General features: G+C 52.5%; 1 protein-coding gene across 4 annotated transcripts in view; it reads right to left on the bottom strand.

Annotated features, from left to right (window-relative positions):
• Positions 1 to 16385, bottom strand: part of LOC134557743 (hydrocephalus-inducing protein-like) — an 82025-nt gene that overhangs the window by 31167 nt on the left and 34473 nt on the right. For all 4 annotated transcript variants that reach the window (XM_063410963.1, XM_063410964.1, XM_063410965.1 and 1 more), the window contains 14 exons: positions 15375 to 15613; positions 13956 to 14214; positions 13188 to 13331; positions 11722 to 11862; positions 10933 to 11249; positions 9289 to 9454; positions 8700 to 8798; positions 7817 to 8026; positions 6838 to 6966; positions 3485 to 3662; positions 2792 to 2967; positions 1905 to 2038; positions 818 to 954; positions 52 to 173 (listed from right to left, as the gene is read on the bottom strand). In XM_063410963.1, the coding sequence (XP_063267033.1) occupies positions 52 to 173; positions 818 to 954; positions 1905 to 2038; positions 2792 to 2967; positions 3485 to 3662; positions 6838 to 6966; positions 7817 to 8026; positions 8700 to 8798; positions 9289 to 9454; positions 10933 to 11249; positions 11722 to 11862; positions 13188 to 13331; positions 13956 to 14214; positions 15375 to 15613 (2451 nt within the window). The remainder of the gene's footprint in view (positions 1 to 51; positions 174 to 817; positions 955 to 1904; positions 2039 to 2791; positions 2968 to 3484; positions 3663 to 6837; positions 6967 to 7816; positions 8027 to 8699; positions 8799 to 9288; positions 9455 to 10932; positions 11250 to 11721; positions 11863 to 13187; positions 13332 to 13955; positions 14215 to 15374; positions 15614 to 16385) is intronic.

Raw genomic sequence — 16385 nt, 5'->3', positions numbered from 1 at the left:
TGACATCTGCTGCTGTGCCCAGCCTGCTGCCTGCCCCCAGAGCTGTGGTACCTTGATGGGCAGCAGCACATCCACATCACCCTGGGGGCAGCGGGAACTTTCAAAGCTGACTTCAAATTTCATGGTGCAGGTGGGGGGCAGGCCCTTCATCTGGTCCATGTCCACGCTGAAACCTTGAACAGATGAAAACAAAGCAGCTGAGATACACAAGAAACACAAAATGTGTCATAAGCACGTTAAAGCCTTACAGGTGTCCTGCCTGAGAGGTGTGGGAAAAACCCCCTGCCTGCTGTGACCTGGCAAAAAACTTAAAGAGTGCACCTGTGAACACCTCAGACACAGTGAGCCACTGTGTGATGGAAGCCTTGCTTGCAGCCTTGCCTCAAGGCCTCTTTTGGAAGTCTCTTTTGATCCACCAGAGGATCTCACAGGCGGTTTCTTCAATGAAGGCTGAATACAAGTGCTGTGACACTGTCAACTCCAAACAAAGCACTTCCAAAACACAGCAGACCCCTCTGGTTTGCAAAACAAGCCCACAGAGTGACAAAGAAACTTGATGTTCATGGGAGCCAAGGGCGGAAGATGCTGAGAGGTGACTGGGCTGATGAGCCCATCTGGCCCTTGTACTGAAGCTTTAGGGCAGTCACAGCCAGGCCAGGTCCCTGGGCATGGCTGGCCAGGAGAATTCTGCCTCTAAAGCTCCCACCAGGGGCACTGAGAAGAAAAAGCTCAAAAACCTCCCCAAGTTCAGTGGCTTAAGCTAATCTGTCTGAGACACCTCCTTCAAGCCCCCAGGAAGTGTCTCCAGCACTCTTACCTGTGCCCTGCAGGACAGATACATCCATCTGGAAGAACACGTGGATCTGTGCAGGGTTGGTGATCGCCAGAGTGCATCTCTCAGTGCAACCCTTAAGGACAGAGCCCATGTCCAGGATGTACTCGGGCAGCTCAATGCTGGAAGGAGTAAGGACAGTCCTTAAACCACAGCCTGGCTACATGACCAAGTGGATGGAGGATACAAATAAAGTGGCTATTTCTTTATTCACTGCTGTAAAAACTCAGCTCAAGCCTATGAAATCCATGGCCTGACCACCTGGCAATGACTTGGGGAAATCAGGAGGAGTGCAAGTCCTAGGTTTTATCAGCTACCAATGGTACCTGAAAATAAAATTAGTTTAAAATGGACACTGGCTGCAGCTCCTCTGCTGTGAAAAGCCAGTATGGGTGAGTACACCGGGCCTGCAGTGGTCTCAATGAAACTGCTTAGCCCGGTGTACAGCCTGAACCTGAAATTGCTTTGGGGCCTAGGAGTAAGACTTGCCTGCACACGAGATCCTCATTGTTCTGCAAGCAGATCACACGATCTGTTCTGCAGAGCATCTCCTTCCTGAATGGAAGCATCCAGTGCTTGTGATGCATCATGAGGGTGCAAAGGCACCGACCAAGTTACCTAGATAAGCCCTACAACCCTACCAGGATTCAAGCCATGTGATTTTAGGTTTTAAAGTGTTTGCTGACATGGGCAGTTTCCTTCTCCTTTTGTTTAGTGTACTCTGTTAGCTGGAACCAGGACATCAGCTGAGAGTTGTCTTTCAGAGTTAGTCAGCAGGAACAGAATTTATGCTGTCTGGAAGGGCTTGAAGGTCTGCACTGGGTCCCCTCAGCTCTAGGGACAGAAGCCCAGAGCTGTGGGGAGCTGAGCAGTCCAAAGCTCAGTGTGGTGCTGGGGAAGGGAGGACACTCTGCTGCTCACGTGTAGCGTGTCACAGCCACCGAGACCAGGCCCTCTCTGAAGTCCCCAGCTATTCCCCAGTTCTGCAGACACAAGAGCTCTCAGGAGAAGGGGACGTTGCTGGGTGTTCCCCACGGGGTGCCTGGAGATGGGCATGGGAGTCCCTACTCACTTGACAAGACTCTGGCACTGCTGCTTGTCAGGGAACCTGCTCTTCGGGAGGTGGGATGGGCGCTTTTGCTGCAGCTCCAGAGCAGCCTTTTCTATCAGCATCCTCACCATGTTTATCTGCAGCTGCATGTCTGGCTGAGGAAAGGGAAGACAGTGGCTGGTTAACAAAGGTCCTTCCCACAGTCCAGCTTGCACCTGAGAAGGGATCCCACTCTGCTCCTGTTGAGAGGGGCTCTGGGGTCCTCCTGTGCTCAGTGGCCTTGACACTTCATGCTCTCCTGGCCAGGACATCATCTCCAGGCCAATAACTCGAGCATCTTTGCCTGCCCAGCCACTCTTGGCAAAGCTGGTCTGGCCAGGCAGACAGACAAGCCAAGAAGCTTCCAGAGCTCCAGATACTTGGAGCTTCCAGAACTCTGGATACTTGGATACCTGCCCCCAGCCAGTACCAAGGCAGCTTGGACAAATCTGTGTTGAAAGGGAACTGGGACCAAGCTGGTGCCTCGTGGAGATGAGCACAGCCAGCACAGTCCCAGGGCACAATCAGACAGCTGCTGGTAAGATCTGTAAATCTGGCAGGGCTTGGGTTGGGACCAATAAACTCCCCTGCAATGACCTGCATCTCCTTCAAAGCACCATCAACTCCATCCCTTGAGCATGGCCTTCAGGATCTCTCCTGGGGTAGCCAGGAAGCTGGTGCAACCCCAGAAGAGACCACGACCAGAGTGGCAGCCCTAGGGCCAATGCTGAGCTGGCACGTGGCTCAGGGAGTGGGCAGGGAGGGCCCAAGTGCCATCAGTGCACACCAGGAAGCTGCTGTGGGCTGCGAAGGGCTGAGGTGACATGGAGAGGGTGGCATGTGCCGAAGGGGGCTGCAGTTATTCTTACTACAGTGCCAGTGCCAAGCAAGCCGAGCTTCTGGTTCTGAGTCTTCAGCTTCCAAGACTTCAAGGTCTCAGTCTTCAGGCTCTGAGTCTTCCGCCCAACAACTGATTCTTTCCTCTGACTGTGTTGTTGCAGGGGTTTTATGAGCCGTTTCAGTGGCTTCTCATACTTTTCATTTCCTGAAGGAAGAAAGCATCCATAAAGAGAAGTGTGAGCAAAGTGCCAATCCCATTTAAGCTGGGAAGTCCCCACCTCCCAACACCGGTTTCTTCCAGAAAGAAATCCCACAAGCCTTCTATGGAAGGTGCATGCTGCTGCTCCTCTCTGAATCCTCACGTTCGCTCCCACCCATCTTCCTCCCCACAGAGGACCATCTCATCCCCTGCACTGTCACATGAATCCAACCCTGCCAGAAGCCCTGCCAGCCTCTCTTACAGCTTTCCCAAGCCTTTCAGTCTAGCCATCATCCTTCAGGGCCCTGCCAGCTGTGCTGGCAAGCTCTGCAGGATGGTTCCTGGGACAAAGCCCACATGGGATCCTCTGCTCAACACTCATCAGCAACCATAGGGTTTGAGTTGGTCTGGGACTCCTGCAACCCTCCAGCCTTGCTGGAGGTGGGCATGAGCTGCCGTGTGGACATATGGTAGGGAACAACACCAGAGAGGCCCTTCCTGGGGGCAGACAGGCAGTGCCCACCTTTGACGTTCCACGGCAGCCTCACAACGATCATGGGAAAGCACGCTTCTCCTTTCAGACAGATATTTTCTGGGTCCAGGTCAGCCACTTTAAGCAGGTAAGTCTTGCTGAAGGCTCCTGGGAATCCTGGCATGTAAGAGAATTTCAGCACTTGCTCTTCGCCAGGTGCAATGGAGCCCTGCAGGGACGGGAGAAGAGGGAGGGAATGCATCAGAGTTTGATGGGGAATGGCTCAGGGGACAGGCTCAGGAGACAGGCTCTCATCTACAAGAAACCATCAGACCACATCACCTTTGTGATAAATATATCAGTGTTGGCTTTTGCAACTGCTGAGTAAATACAATGTGTTTTATAATGTTGACTTTTGTAAAAGAAGTTTTGCTAAAGTTTAGAGTTCTTTGAATGTGAATGCTGTGTTGTGATACCAGTGGTGGTGAAGAGTTATTGTAATATTACATTTAACCAATGAAGGAATGGAAACCTGTTGAATGTGCCAAAAAGTAACAAAAGACCAGGACCAGGACAATTGCACATGCTCCAAAAAGGTGGGACGGAGGAGGAACTGTGTTAAAATGTTTGGAGATATAGAACTGTTTGTAAATATGTATTGGGCTGATGCAATACCCAGGGTCTGTAAGGGGTGTTGCTTTGTTGACTGGTGTGCCTCTGGCTGCAGCGCTGTCACTTCTGCTTTATTGACTCTGTCCCCTGTTGTCTCTTATTAAATCTTCCTTAAGTTTTAACTGAGGAGTGAGCTTTGCTCCTCACACCTTCTACCTTCCTTGTGCCCGAAAGATGGAGCTGCCCACCCTGGGGTGCAGTGTGTCCTCCCGAGGGCTCATAAGGCTGCAGCCCCAGCACAACCTGATGTGAGCACAGCTCTGCTGCTAATGGGGTTTGCCCTCTGCCAGCAAGAGCCCACCTCAACAAAAAAAGGCTCTTTTGCTGCTGCTATGGAAGAGAAGTCCCCGCACTCAGCAGAGCCAGCAGCTCCTCCACACTTTTGTAGGAGATGTGTCACGGTGCCACTCGAGACCGTTACGTCTCTGCGTGCCGAGCTAGCCCAGGCACGGGAGACAGTGATGAGAGATCAGCCTGCAAGTCACGCAAGCAGGGCTGATTCATGTGGGGGTTCTTGGATCCTGAGGGATCTCAGTAGCAGATGTAGAAGGTGACGAGGACGAAGGTGAAGAAAGGAGGAGCCAGTTAGAGCACTCCAACAGGGTTAACTGAAGCACCTGCACAGTACTCAGACTGAGCCGAGCACACCCCTCTGACAGCAGGTTTTATACTGCAGAGGTAAGGGGAGGGGTAAAGTAACAACAACCAATGGAACAGGTTTCCAGGGGCATTACAACAGAGGGATGGCTCCAAATAAACCAACCAGGAGTAACTGGGAGAGGTTTACAAAGGCGGGAAGGATGATTGACAGATAACCCTCTGTTACATAACTGAGGGAGACAAAGGAATATTAATGAGGTAAAACAGCAACTGCTTGCATAAATTAACTGTATGAAAAGTACATAGAACAAACCCTTGCTTTAAACTTAATAAACTTATTTTATGCACTGCCACAAGACGGACATGAAGAAATGGGAAAGACAACCGGCCTCCTCTTCCCACTGCAAGGAGGGACAAAGGCAGGAGTGCTGCTTCTGCCCAAAGACATCCAGGCAGGACTGAGAAGCTTGGACAATGGCGGCACGATGCTGCTAATTTTTGTCATTGCTCTTCCAGCCTCGCTGCTCCCTGCTCCCCTCACTGCCCCACGAAGTCTCTGCACAGCACAAAGCTGGAGGAGGCAGGGACCAGCCAGCCTGCTTAAGGGCTATGTAAGTGGTGCTCAGCGCTGGCAGTGGGGAGGCAGGGACAAGGACAATGTCCTGTGTGATCGCACTGCCTGGGTAAGGTGACCCTCAGAAACGCTCCAGTGCCAGTAGCCTGAGATCTCAGCTGTCGGGGTCCCCAGAGTGACTGCGAGGAACCAGTTAAATTTTAATTTATGCCTCAACATATGTTATAAATCCATTTTCTGACATGGGCTGAAAAATTACTCTAGGGGCTGTGGACCTGCTGGGAGCCTTAACACATCCCACGTGTAAAGGAGGTTGCTAGGAGAAAATTCAGGCTGGCTCCGTCTCTAGGCTGCTGCAGACGACTTCCCCCTTGGGGGCAGGCAGACCCCGAAGCCCGGGAGAATTTTGCCCATCCGACCAACAGCCTTCCTCCCTTCCTAAAAGGGCTGAGTTTTGGGAGGAATCTTAGCATATAAAAGCATTTAACACTGCCAGATTTTCCCCGCCATTTTTGGTTTTTGTTGGGCTGGGAGCACCTGGAGGGTCCGGTTCCCTTCAGAGCCACTTCCTCCCTGTCTGTCTACCCTGCTGCTGCCGCCAACCCGCTCGCCACGGCAACCTAGTGCTCCGCTGTTCCCCGAGGGAGCAGCCGCCGCGCCCCGACCGCGACAGCCGCAGCTGCTGAGCCCGCGGGACACCGCGCCCGCCGCGGGTGCGGATCGCTGCCAGTCCCGGGACACCGCGCCCGCCGCGGGTGCGGATCGCTGCCAGCCCCGGGACACCGCGCCCGCCGCGGGTGCGGATCGCTGCCAGCCCCGGGACACCGCGCCCGCCGCGGGTGCGGATCGCTGCCAGCCCCGGGACACCGCGCCCGCCGCGGGTGCAGATCATGCCCAGCCACGGGACACCGCGCCCGCCGCGGGTGCAGATCATGCCCAGCCCCGGGACACCGCGCCCGCGGCGGGTGCGGATCGCTGCCAGCCCCGGGACACCGCGCCCGCCGCGGGTGCAGATCATGCCCAGCCACGGGACACCGCGCCCGCGGCGGGTGCGGATCGCCCCCAGCCCGCCGCAGCAGGCAGCACCCTCGTTGCGGCTGGCAGCACAACACGCTCATGCTCGAGCTGCCGAGCAGGACGCCGACACAGCGCCCCAGGCTTCTAGCGGTAACGCTCTGTCCCTGTCTTCTGTTACTCTCTCCGTTTCTCGTTTTCTCTCTCTACTCTCTTTTCTATCCCCTTCTGGTAGGGACCATACCCTTTCTTCATCAAGAAACAATTTTCGTATATAATACTTGCTGCGTTTGTGCCTTACTTTCGCCTGAGAAATCTATCAAAATGAATTCTCCTCTATTCCCCCTACAGCAGGACAGGACAGTGACCAACACACTTGTGCCTCACGCCGGCGTCTGCCCTGTGACAGCAGAGCCACCCACCATGGCTGGGTTTGGGGTTTTCCTCTCTGACTTTTTTGCCCCTTCCCCTCCCTCTTTTTTCCCTTTAGCACTCTCCTGGGTCACCTGACACAGGGCTGGGGTCAGTCACTCGTGCTACTTACAATGGTGGGGTTGACCAGAAACACACCAGGCAGATCTTGGTCTGCAGTGCTAGGCTTTAGCATCCAGTTGAATTTAATCTTGCTGGTGTTCATCAGGGTGACCTTGCTGTGATGAATTTCATTAAACACCTGGAAAGAAGGCGTAGGAGCGGGAAGTTACTGACTCTGCTGCTGGAAATCCCCTTCCTCTGTCCTGGGGTTGAAAGCAGATCCATGATGGGAGCAGGGACCAGGGAGGAGATAGGAGCACTTGGGAACCTGGCGAACCCCCAGGCACAGGGCACCTGCACAGCACCAGGGAGCTCTGGCAGCACACAGAGGTGTGGTAAGAACCACGTGAGGGCCAGTCAGAAATGAACCAGGGGACACAGGCCCCCTGCACTCTGAGGGCTCACCAACAGCCAGGAGAAACAGGGACAGCACTGAGGCATTCCAGAAGAAAAGGCACCTGCATGCAAGTATTGGCAAGCAATATACATGCAACAAGGGAGTCACACAGGGCAACACAGACAGGGCCAGCAGCTAGAAATATCTGTGGGCTTTCAGCTGAAAAAGAGTGAAGTGGGGATTATTCTGGGACAGTTTCTGCAACTATAGTGACTGGAAGCCCAGCTTCTTCCCCTGATTGTTGTGTGGATTAAGCCAGAGCTTTAGACAGGAGCATGTCCTTGGAGGTCAGGCTTTAGGAGTGGATCAGCAGAGGGATGTCTCAGGGACATGCCCCTCAGAGTATCCCCACTGGAACCCTGGAGGCAGTGTTAGGTATCCTGAAAGAGAGGCATTCCCAACATTTTGGAGAGGATTGGAGATGGCCATTTGAAACCAACTTGGATGCTGGATGTGTCCCTCAAAGGTTGTACTTCCAAGCCCAGAGCCAACAAAGGGGCTGGGAAGGGGAGGGAGCCCCGGACCGAGGTGGGCAGGGACCCGCTGGCCGTGGCTGCAGGGCAGGGAGCTGTGCCAGGGATGTGTGTGCTACCTGTAAGCCGCAGTCGATCTCCCGGCAACTCAGGGAGTAGCTGACACATGAGGCGTCCCTGATCAGCTCGACCTTGTAGGTGGGGCCTCCGTCCACCTGGCACAGCGCTGTGACAGGGGCGCTGATGTTGAGGTGGCCAGAGAAGGTGAAGGAGACCTCCTGTCTCTCTCCCGGCTGCAGCACACCTGACAGCGGCTGGATACTGAAAGCCTGGGCGGAGGACAGGAGAGACTGAGGTGTTGAGCATGGCAATGGATACAGAAGAGCATCTTGGAGCAAAGTGCAGCTCTAGCTGGAGGGGTCTATTCCTCAAACACAGCCAGAATGGTCCTAACCTCATCCTGCGTCCATGCCACTGACCAGTGGAGGGACCATGGGGAAGATCTTCTCCCATACTCACAGATCAATTAATTAATTAATACGTTACATTAAAATGAACTGGGATGCCTCCTGGCAGTAGCAATTCTCTCTGATGCACAAGTTGCCTTTAAAAAGCATTTCTTACTGCTTCTAGAAAAGGAGGAGATTCTTGGGGCTCAGTGAAGGACTCCAGCCCAGCTCATGTGACTCCTGAGGCTTTCCTGCCCCCGACTCTGGTTTCTATGCTGCTTTCTCAAGGTGCTACAGCAAAAATTTCCTGTGGACCATCTGATGAGGCCCAAGGGCAGCAATGCTCTCCACAGGTGCTGCACAGCACCCTTGGGCAGCCTTACATGTCCTGCATGGCCTCTCCAACAACCAGTTGCTCCAGCAGCACTTTGTGATGGGCCTGGAGGGATGTGAGGCCCCTCTGTGGGCAATGCTGAGGGCCCCCAATGGGACTGGCAGCTACAGCCTTGCTTGCCACACTGAAAATGTGGAAGTGAGACAGATTCCCTTTTACCTTCTCCACTCTGAGGGGAATGTGCGGTACGTCCACCGAGTACCTGAATCGCCTCAACCCAGAAGGAATGTAACACTTTTCTCCAGTATTTGGTGGCACCTGAAAAACAAGCCATTCTATGCTAGGAGGAAGAGACAGCCACTTTGCAAAGTCTCATGTTGTCAGACAGCTTCAGGGCCACCACGGCAATACCAGCTCTCGGGTGAAAGCACAGATCTGGAAACAGGTAGTCTGGCTGGGTTGGGAAGAGGGTACATGGAGATGAGGACTCATCCCAGCTTGCTCTGGCAAGGAAGCTGGAGGTCTTACCATCATGATGCAGATAAAAGCCTCACGTTACCTTGTGAAGAAAACATGGCAAAAGAATTCCACACTCAACACAGGTCTATAGGATCTGAGTGGGCTTCTCCAAGGAAAACTCTCCTATTTCTCCCTCCCACACACCCCATGTCCAGCACTGGCCCTGCTGCCCAGCCCACTCTCAGGGCATGGAACAGCAGGGCAGCAAAAAAGGAGGTCAGCACAAGCATGACTTGTTGGTGGCAAGCTGGGGAGGCAACACAAGCAGTAGGTGTACAAGAAAATCTACCTGTGCTCCTGAAGATTGGGCAAGATGTTGCAATTTTTCCAGGGCTGTGGCTGGCTCCTCCACATTTCTAATCTTGAAGTGTCTTTGCTGAGTTGCCGAGCAAACCAAAGAGGTTTTCTTCTCCTTTGGTGGTTCGGGTTTGAATTCAGGTGGGTAAAGCTCATCTCTGGAAAATAACGTAACTGTGAACAGAGACCTGCAGTGGGAGGGAGGGACACCTGCACGAGTAGCTCCTGGTCAGGATGCAGACCCAGGGCACGTTGAACTGAGAAATGCTTTGATCCAGCCCTTCCCAAGCCAGGCCAGAGCAGGTCCCCTCTAAAGGCAGCTCAGGGCTGACACTGAGGTAGCAGCGGTGCAGGCAGCTGCAACTGCTCACATTGAGGAACTACAGAGGACAGGGACTAACACCTTGTGGGGATGCAAAAAGCACAGTGGGATAGGAAAAGACAGAGAAGGCAAGAAAAAGGGGAGATTTGAGGCACCACAGAACAGAGCCGGCCAGTGATGAGCCAGCGCGGCCCCCAGTGCCCAACACCAGAAACTCTGCAGCTCTACCAGGTATTTATCAGGAATGTTTCCCTGACAGTGTTGGGGGGCTTGGTTGACATTTTCCAACCCTCCCAGTGTGTTTCTAATGCCACGCGAGAGATACAGTTGTGCCCTGCCTGCCTGTCACCCTGCTGAGTTGCAAGTGCTCCCTACACAGTCACACACGACCTGGATGCTCCATTCCCAGACAGGCATTCAGTGCCTGCTCCCCAGAGAATAACTGTCTTTAGCTTTGTAGCTTATTAGTTCAGGCTGGGTTTCATTTTTGGATGAGGGGCTCTCTCATCAGAACCCCCAAGAGATCCCTAATCATCTATTCCACTGTCTTTAGTTTAAATGAAATGGTTTGAGGCAACTTCCCAGGACCCTGGTGCCCAGACAACATTTTTCACTCTAAAGCAGTGGAGTAGGAGGCAAGGATAGGAGATGACGTGATGAACAAATCCTGCTGTCAAGCAGTACAGAACCCATAAGGGACATGTTGCAGTGGGGAAAAGTCAAAATGAGTAACAAGTGTCACAAAAAAAGGGGAGTGAAGAATCCAAGGTGTCCACTGAAAGCTGACCCCTGGGAAAGAAATTGTCCTGGCACTAAAGGAGCTGCCTCAGAAAAGAAGGAAAGGGAAGGTAACAAGATGTTCAGCATCAGCCCAGGTGCTAAACAGCTCTTTCTTTGGCGTTGGGACTTTCTGGGCATCCTCCAGCACAATGCAAGGGAGGAAGGCAAGGAGCAGAGAGCAGCTCCTGCAGAGAGGGCCCATCCCAAAGCAGAGGGGCCAAAAGGGCCTCAAGCAGCACTGTGGGAGCGGGGACTAGGAGCCCTTCATCAAGGTGGACAGTGCCTCAGGCCACAGAGGTCTGAGAAAGCAGCCTTTGCCCCAGCTTTCCTTCCCAGGGCAAACCACCATGAGCACCAAATTGGTGGAAAACCTATTCCCTGAGCATCCAGCCAGACCACAGCTGGTCGGTGTTATTTGCAAAAGGACAAGTCAAAGCAGTTTGTCAGATCCTAGGCAAACAGCTTTGTTCTTTGCAAAGTACAAACAGGACACCAGGAAGAAGAGCTTCAAGGAGAGGGCAAAGGTGCACATACCTCAGCCTGTTCACCTGGCTGTCTGCCTGGAATGACCAGTGGTACTGGACAGGCAGCGGGCTGCAGTTGCTCATCTCCAGAGAACGCACTTCTCTAGTGCCAGCCACGATGCGGCCAAACTTCAGGGTGCTGGGCTGGATTTGGAGATGTGGGAAGTGGGCCTCTCCGTGGAGGGTGATATGCTCCACAGAAGGATGGCCCCTGACCATTTCTATCTTCAAGACCTTCTTTTCTTTCCAGCTCTTAAAATCCACTTTATAAGCTGGGTCAAATGCGATGCAGAGATGACAGGTCTCCCCTACATCCACTGTCACGGGCTGCAAGGAGAGGAACAGTAATGAATCACCTGTGGGATGACATCCCAAGGTCTGACAGCATGAAACAGTAAATGCTGCTAGTGTGAGCCCAGCGTGGGCTTCTCAGTTCATCATTCATTTCTTGACAGCAAGGGTCTGACTGCAGGCACCACACTCCAGTCCAGGATTCCCTCAGGCCCACGTTTCTGTGCTCAGCAGCAGTACAAGGGGGTGGCTGCTGGAGAGCTGGGATGCTTTCCAGGAGACACCTTCACTGCATAGCTTGCCCTGACCTAGATGCCTGCTCCCTTCTCCTTGTGCCTTCTCAATTCAGACGGGATTTGGATTCCTTCAGCAGCTCTGCTGATGCAGCTCAGGCCATCCCACTGCTGATGCTACAGAATAAACTTCTTGACTCAAGGACCTCCCAAAAGAAGTGCACCACCACATCCCTCCTCCTCAAACCCCACTGGAGGAGTCCAGGGCTGCTCACCTGGCCAGCTGGGAGGGGCTGCTGGTCCGCATTGCAGACCAGAAACGGCTGCTCCAAGTCCAGCATAAGGTCGAGTGGCAGGCAGCAGGTGTTTTTTATAGCCAAAGGCTTGTACTGCAGAGTCAGGACTTTACTGGGTTTCTATGGAAACAGGAGACAAGAGAAAATACCTCAGCTAGCCATAGACCGCCTTCTGCTTCTGCTGCATCTCACAGTTTTCAGTCCCAGAAGAGCATACATGTCTGTTTGTTCCTACCCTTCCAGGAGATTTTTCTTTATAGCAGATGCTTTTCATGTTTAGAAACCACAGCATCCTCTGGGGGACAAGGAAACACTCCCACGTACAGAGGAGGGAATAGGACCCTGAGAGGAGGCGGCTGCTTGAACAAGATCTGGAGCAGAAAGTGAATCCAGACCGTTTGTCTCCACTTTTGTCTCTCTATTGGGCAGAACAGCCCTAGATGATCTTCACTCACATACAGTCATTTCTTACAGTCATTTCTTACAACCTTATTGGCTCATAAAAGCAGTTTGTCTGCAAGATGTGTCCTGCAGCCCCTGCTACAGGGACAACATGTCTGTGGTCTCAAAGCTACAGTCAGCCTAGGCTCTTCCTTCCTGTCTCTGCATTGTGCTGGGCTTCCTGCATGGTCTAGAGAAACCAGAGAGTTTGGGAAACTAGTTCTGGATGTCCTGATATCAAACAGGTGCTGTGCCATAGTATGCAATAAATCAGTTTGTCTGTGTAGCATCAAGCAGAACCGAAGCAGAATCAAGGAGAGCTGAAAAGCTTCTAATTACATCTGAACTGCCTGCTCCAGGGATTCTGTACTTCAGTGGAAGCCTGGGAACCAGAGGAGAGGCCTGAAATTACAGAAACCAACTAAAGGAACATCTCTTTTTCAGACAGCTTGCAGGAGAGGGAAAGATGATGCTGCAGCTGGGATCCAGAGACTCAAGGGCACCTGCTCTGCCTCAGTGCTCTCATCACTGCAGCTGCAGGGTGTCTGGGGGTCCTTTGAAGCAGGTGAGGCTTAGGGAAATGCACAGAGCTATACCATATAGCTGTCCCATACAGCATTCATGCCAACAGCAGAGAAGGAAAAGAGACACACAAGGTGATGGGTTTTTCCTTGTCAGCCTGAGGAATTCACAGGAATCTCCATTTTTCCCACCTTCCCTACAGCATTGGTGTACAGACATCAGTGTGCCTTGGAGAATCCTCAAAATCCTCTCTTTACAGTGAGCACAGAAACTGGCATTTCTCTGGAAATGGCCACGATCCCCCATGGCAGTGCAGTTTTAACTGCAATTTTACTTTGGGGATGTTAAATACCAGTCTCATCTCTAAAGCATCTTCACTCACTTTACAAAGTGCCTCTGGAAGGGTAAAGAGGGGCTTTAACACAAGCCCACACCCCCCTCAGCCATGCTGTTAAATGTCAGGACGCAATACAGAGACTTACCCTCTCCACCCGGAAAGAAAATCGTCTGGCTGATACTTCTATAGAGGGATCAATAAACTGGCAGGTAATGGTTGTTTCTATTATCTTCTTTGTCATGCTGCCTGTCCCAATGGCGGCTTCACAGATCACATAATCCTGCACCACCTGCAGGCAAGAGTCACTTGTCACCAGTGGGCGGTGGCAGGACATTCAGCAAATGCCCTGCATTGCCTCAGCACCCACCACGGGCCCTACTCCTGCCACAGAGTTATGGTCACTGCCCGCTCTTCTTCCTGTGATGCAGCTTTGTTATTCTGCACTCAATTGACTCTAGTAGTGCACCCCAATAGCCAGAAAAGGCACTTGTGAGAAACTGCCTCCCTTCACATAGCTTTTGTTTTACTCTGTGCTTACCCCAGATAAACCACTTGGCACTTGTTTAATTCAGTTTCTTTTTAGACTCCTCGTCTAAGTGTAACTTATGTCTCTGCCCTTCCTTGCTGACTAAGCATGCAACACTGCTTGCCCCGAAAGAGCAGGATTTCCTTGCACCCCTACTTTGGGATCAGCACTGGGTTTTGGTGGCTGTGGAATCACAAGGAAGCCTTAGCTGGTCTGAGGGTGGCCAGCAAGGCAAGCAACTGGTGCTGCCACAGAAACGTGTGGTCTTAAACCAGTTTCTTGAAGGCCCCTGCTCATTTCCCCAGGCAAATGGCAAGGGACTGTGGAACAAGCCCAGGGGAGGGGATCTGATGGTTCCCCAGGCTCAGCCCGTGGTGGGGACCTCACCTGCGGGATGTTGGAGAAGCCTTGCAGCACCACGTCCACAGACTGGCCTGGCTGCAGCTCCATCGACCGTGGCTCCAGCCCAAACACGGGGGTGGTACGTTTGGGGCTCCGGGAATCATCTTCGGCCTTGGGGCTACTCAGGGCTGATGTGCTCTGGCCCTCCTCCTCAGCTGGGCTCTTCCATTCCACCCTCCAGAAGAGCCGACGGGAATGGTCGCCCTCGTTTGTCAGTTTGAACCGACGGATACAGGGAAGGAAGCTAGAATAGAAGGCAGGATGGAAAATAGTATGGGAGTAGCTATTTCCCTTGCCATCAGATTGCTCCCAATGAGCAATCTGAGGTGTTAACAGCTTGGAGACTGTCCTCATTTCGAGCTCTTAATGAGGACCAGAAACAGTGTCTGATAAGCTGCCCTTCTGATGTCATTATTATTGCAAAGGGAAATATGTTTCTAATGGTAGTGCAGCATTTGCCAGGTGAGGCTAAGAGGACCTGGTGTTTTCCTCCAAAATGTTTGTTCTGGGGTGATTCATACTGTTAATGTATTTTGTATTAATCTGCACCTGAAACTGTTACTGAATCTTCGAGATCCTGCACTTGGGATCCTTGTGTGTGGGGCTATGATGGCAGGCATTTCTAAAAGCCGACTCAGAGGCAGTTTCTGGATGATCCCAGCCAGCTGCTAAAAATCATCTGTCTGCTCCAGGAGAGGAAACCAGGGGAGCAGGGCCTCTCTCGTTCGTAGCAGCTTTGGTTTAGCACTGGTAGCCATTTGTAGAAACTTCATTTTGCAATCAGAAACTGTTTGGAAGTGAACTTTGCAAACTCTGCTGGCAGCGGAAAAACGAGCGAGGTCTGGGCAGAGCAGGGCAGCAGCAGAGCCCACGAGCAGCGGGAGGAAGCGGCGGTGCAGACCCCACTCAAACCAGCAAGTTTCCATCTGCCTCTGGAGCTGCTCTGTGCGCTCCTGCCTTCCCAGAGGGGGTTGTCACCCTCCTGTCTCTTTGTTCCCGGGGCCCCTGTTTGCCTGGGAGGTGCCATTTAGGAAGGGAAGGGTGTGATGCCATCTTCCCTTGGTCCCTCACCCACACGGAGGGACCGCCTCACCCGGGCGCCGTTTCAGGAACCTTTTGTTCTGGGGGAGCCTGCGAGATCATTACTTGATCAAGAGAGGACATAAATGTGTTAGAACTAAAGAGAATTAATTCAGTGGCAATTTGGCAACTGGTTTCCCTTGCAGTGGTTTTTGAGGGTATCTAACAACTCTCAACTGGCCATCACGTGTTTCTAAAGGAATCTTTGCCGCCAGGGAAGGAGTCAGGGTCTTTGAACGCTGAAGAAGATCTTGCCTGAAGGACTACAGCAAAACTGCTCCTTGCTGAGACAGGAGGAGAAGTGGGAGTGGAGAGATCTCCTACCTGAATTGGTATCCCAAGTTGAGCTCTGGGCCGAATGGTTTGTCTATGACAATTGTGGTGCCAATACCAAAAGCCTGGAGCATGACGGGGGTCCAAGGGCTGTTCCCAGTGAACAGCTGGATACAATCAACAAAAAGCTCAGTGTCATCCAGGGTTGCTGTGACAGTCACAGGAACCTCACCCCGAGCTGGGATCACTCCTTCTCTGGGTTCAATGACATAGCACTGGGGTTTCTTTGCCTGTAAGACAAGCATAATATGCATTGAGGATGGAAACCATACACCCTGGTCTCTTGTGGGATATAAGAAAGACTGAAGAGGGGAGAATAATAATCCTAAAGTCTTAATTTCCCTAAATTTAAGATGCAGTATCGGGCAACAGTAGAGCTGATACAACCTGTATTTTCCCCTCCTTTAACACACTCTCACCTAATTAACCCAGTTTTGCCCAACCCAAGGGACGCTTATCCTCAGGACAGTGCTCCTTCCCCAGTCTTGCTCTGGAGTGTGTGCCAAGGAAAGCTGCTTTCTTTCTCCTGGCTTCTCACAAAGGCTCAGGGCCAGAGGAAGTCATGACTGCTCAAATCCCACTGCAGAAACCACACGGCTGGAGGATACTGCTGAGAGCCTGAAGAATATCTCTGCAAAACCAGCTGAGCAAAACCCCAACACCAAACTATTCCTTCCCAAGGGGCCATCAGTGCTTCTCAACATCCCCTAAAGGACTGAAGCCCTCCCTTCCCACTGGTCTGAGCTGTAGAGAGGTGCCCCAGTGCCCTCTGCTTTGGAAAAGCCACCTCTAAATGAGGTCATAGCAGAGCAGGAAAGCAGGGAGCAAAAAGAAAACTGGATGACATGTGCTCTGTGAGCGTGGCCCAGTCTTCCCAGGAATTCTTGTCCTCTGCTTTCTCATGGACTTCATGGATTGGGCAAGAGAGCTGGAAGCTGCCTAAAGGAGGGAGGAAAGGCCTTGCACCAGCACAGCTGCACAGGCACAGCTCTGCGTGTCCAG

This window comes from Prinia subflava, chromosome 13 (genome assembly GCF_021018805.1).
Source record: "Prinia subflava isolate CZ2003 ecotype Zambia chromosome 13, Cam_Psub_1.2, whole genome shotgun sequence".
NCBI lineage: Eukaryota > Metazoa > Chordata > Aves > Passeriformes > Cisticolidae > Prinia > Prinia subflava.
This window is presented reverse-complemented; position numbering and strand designations above follow the sequence as displayed.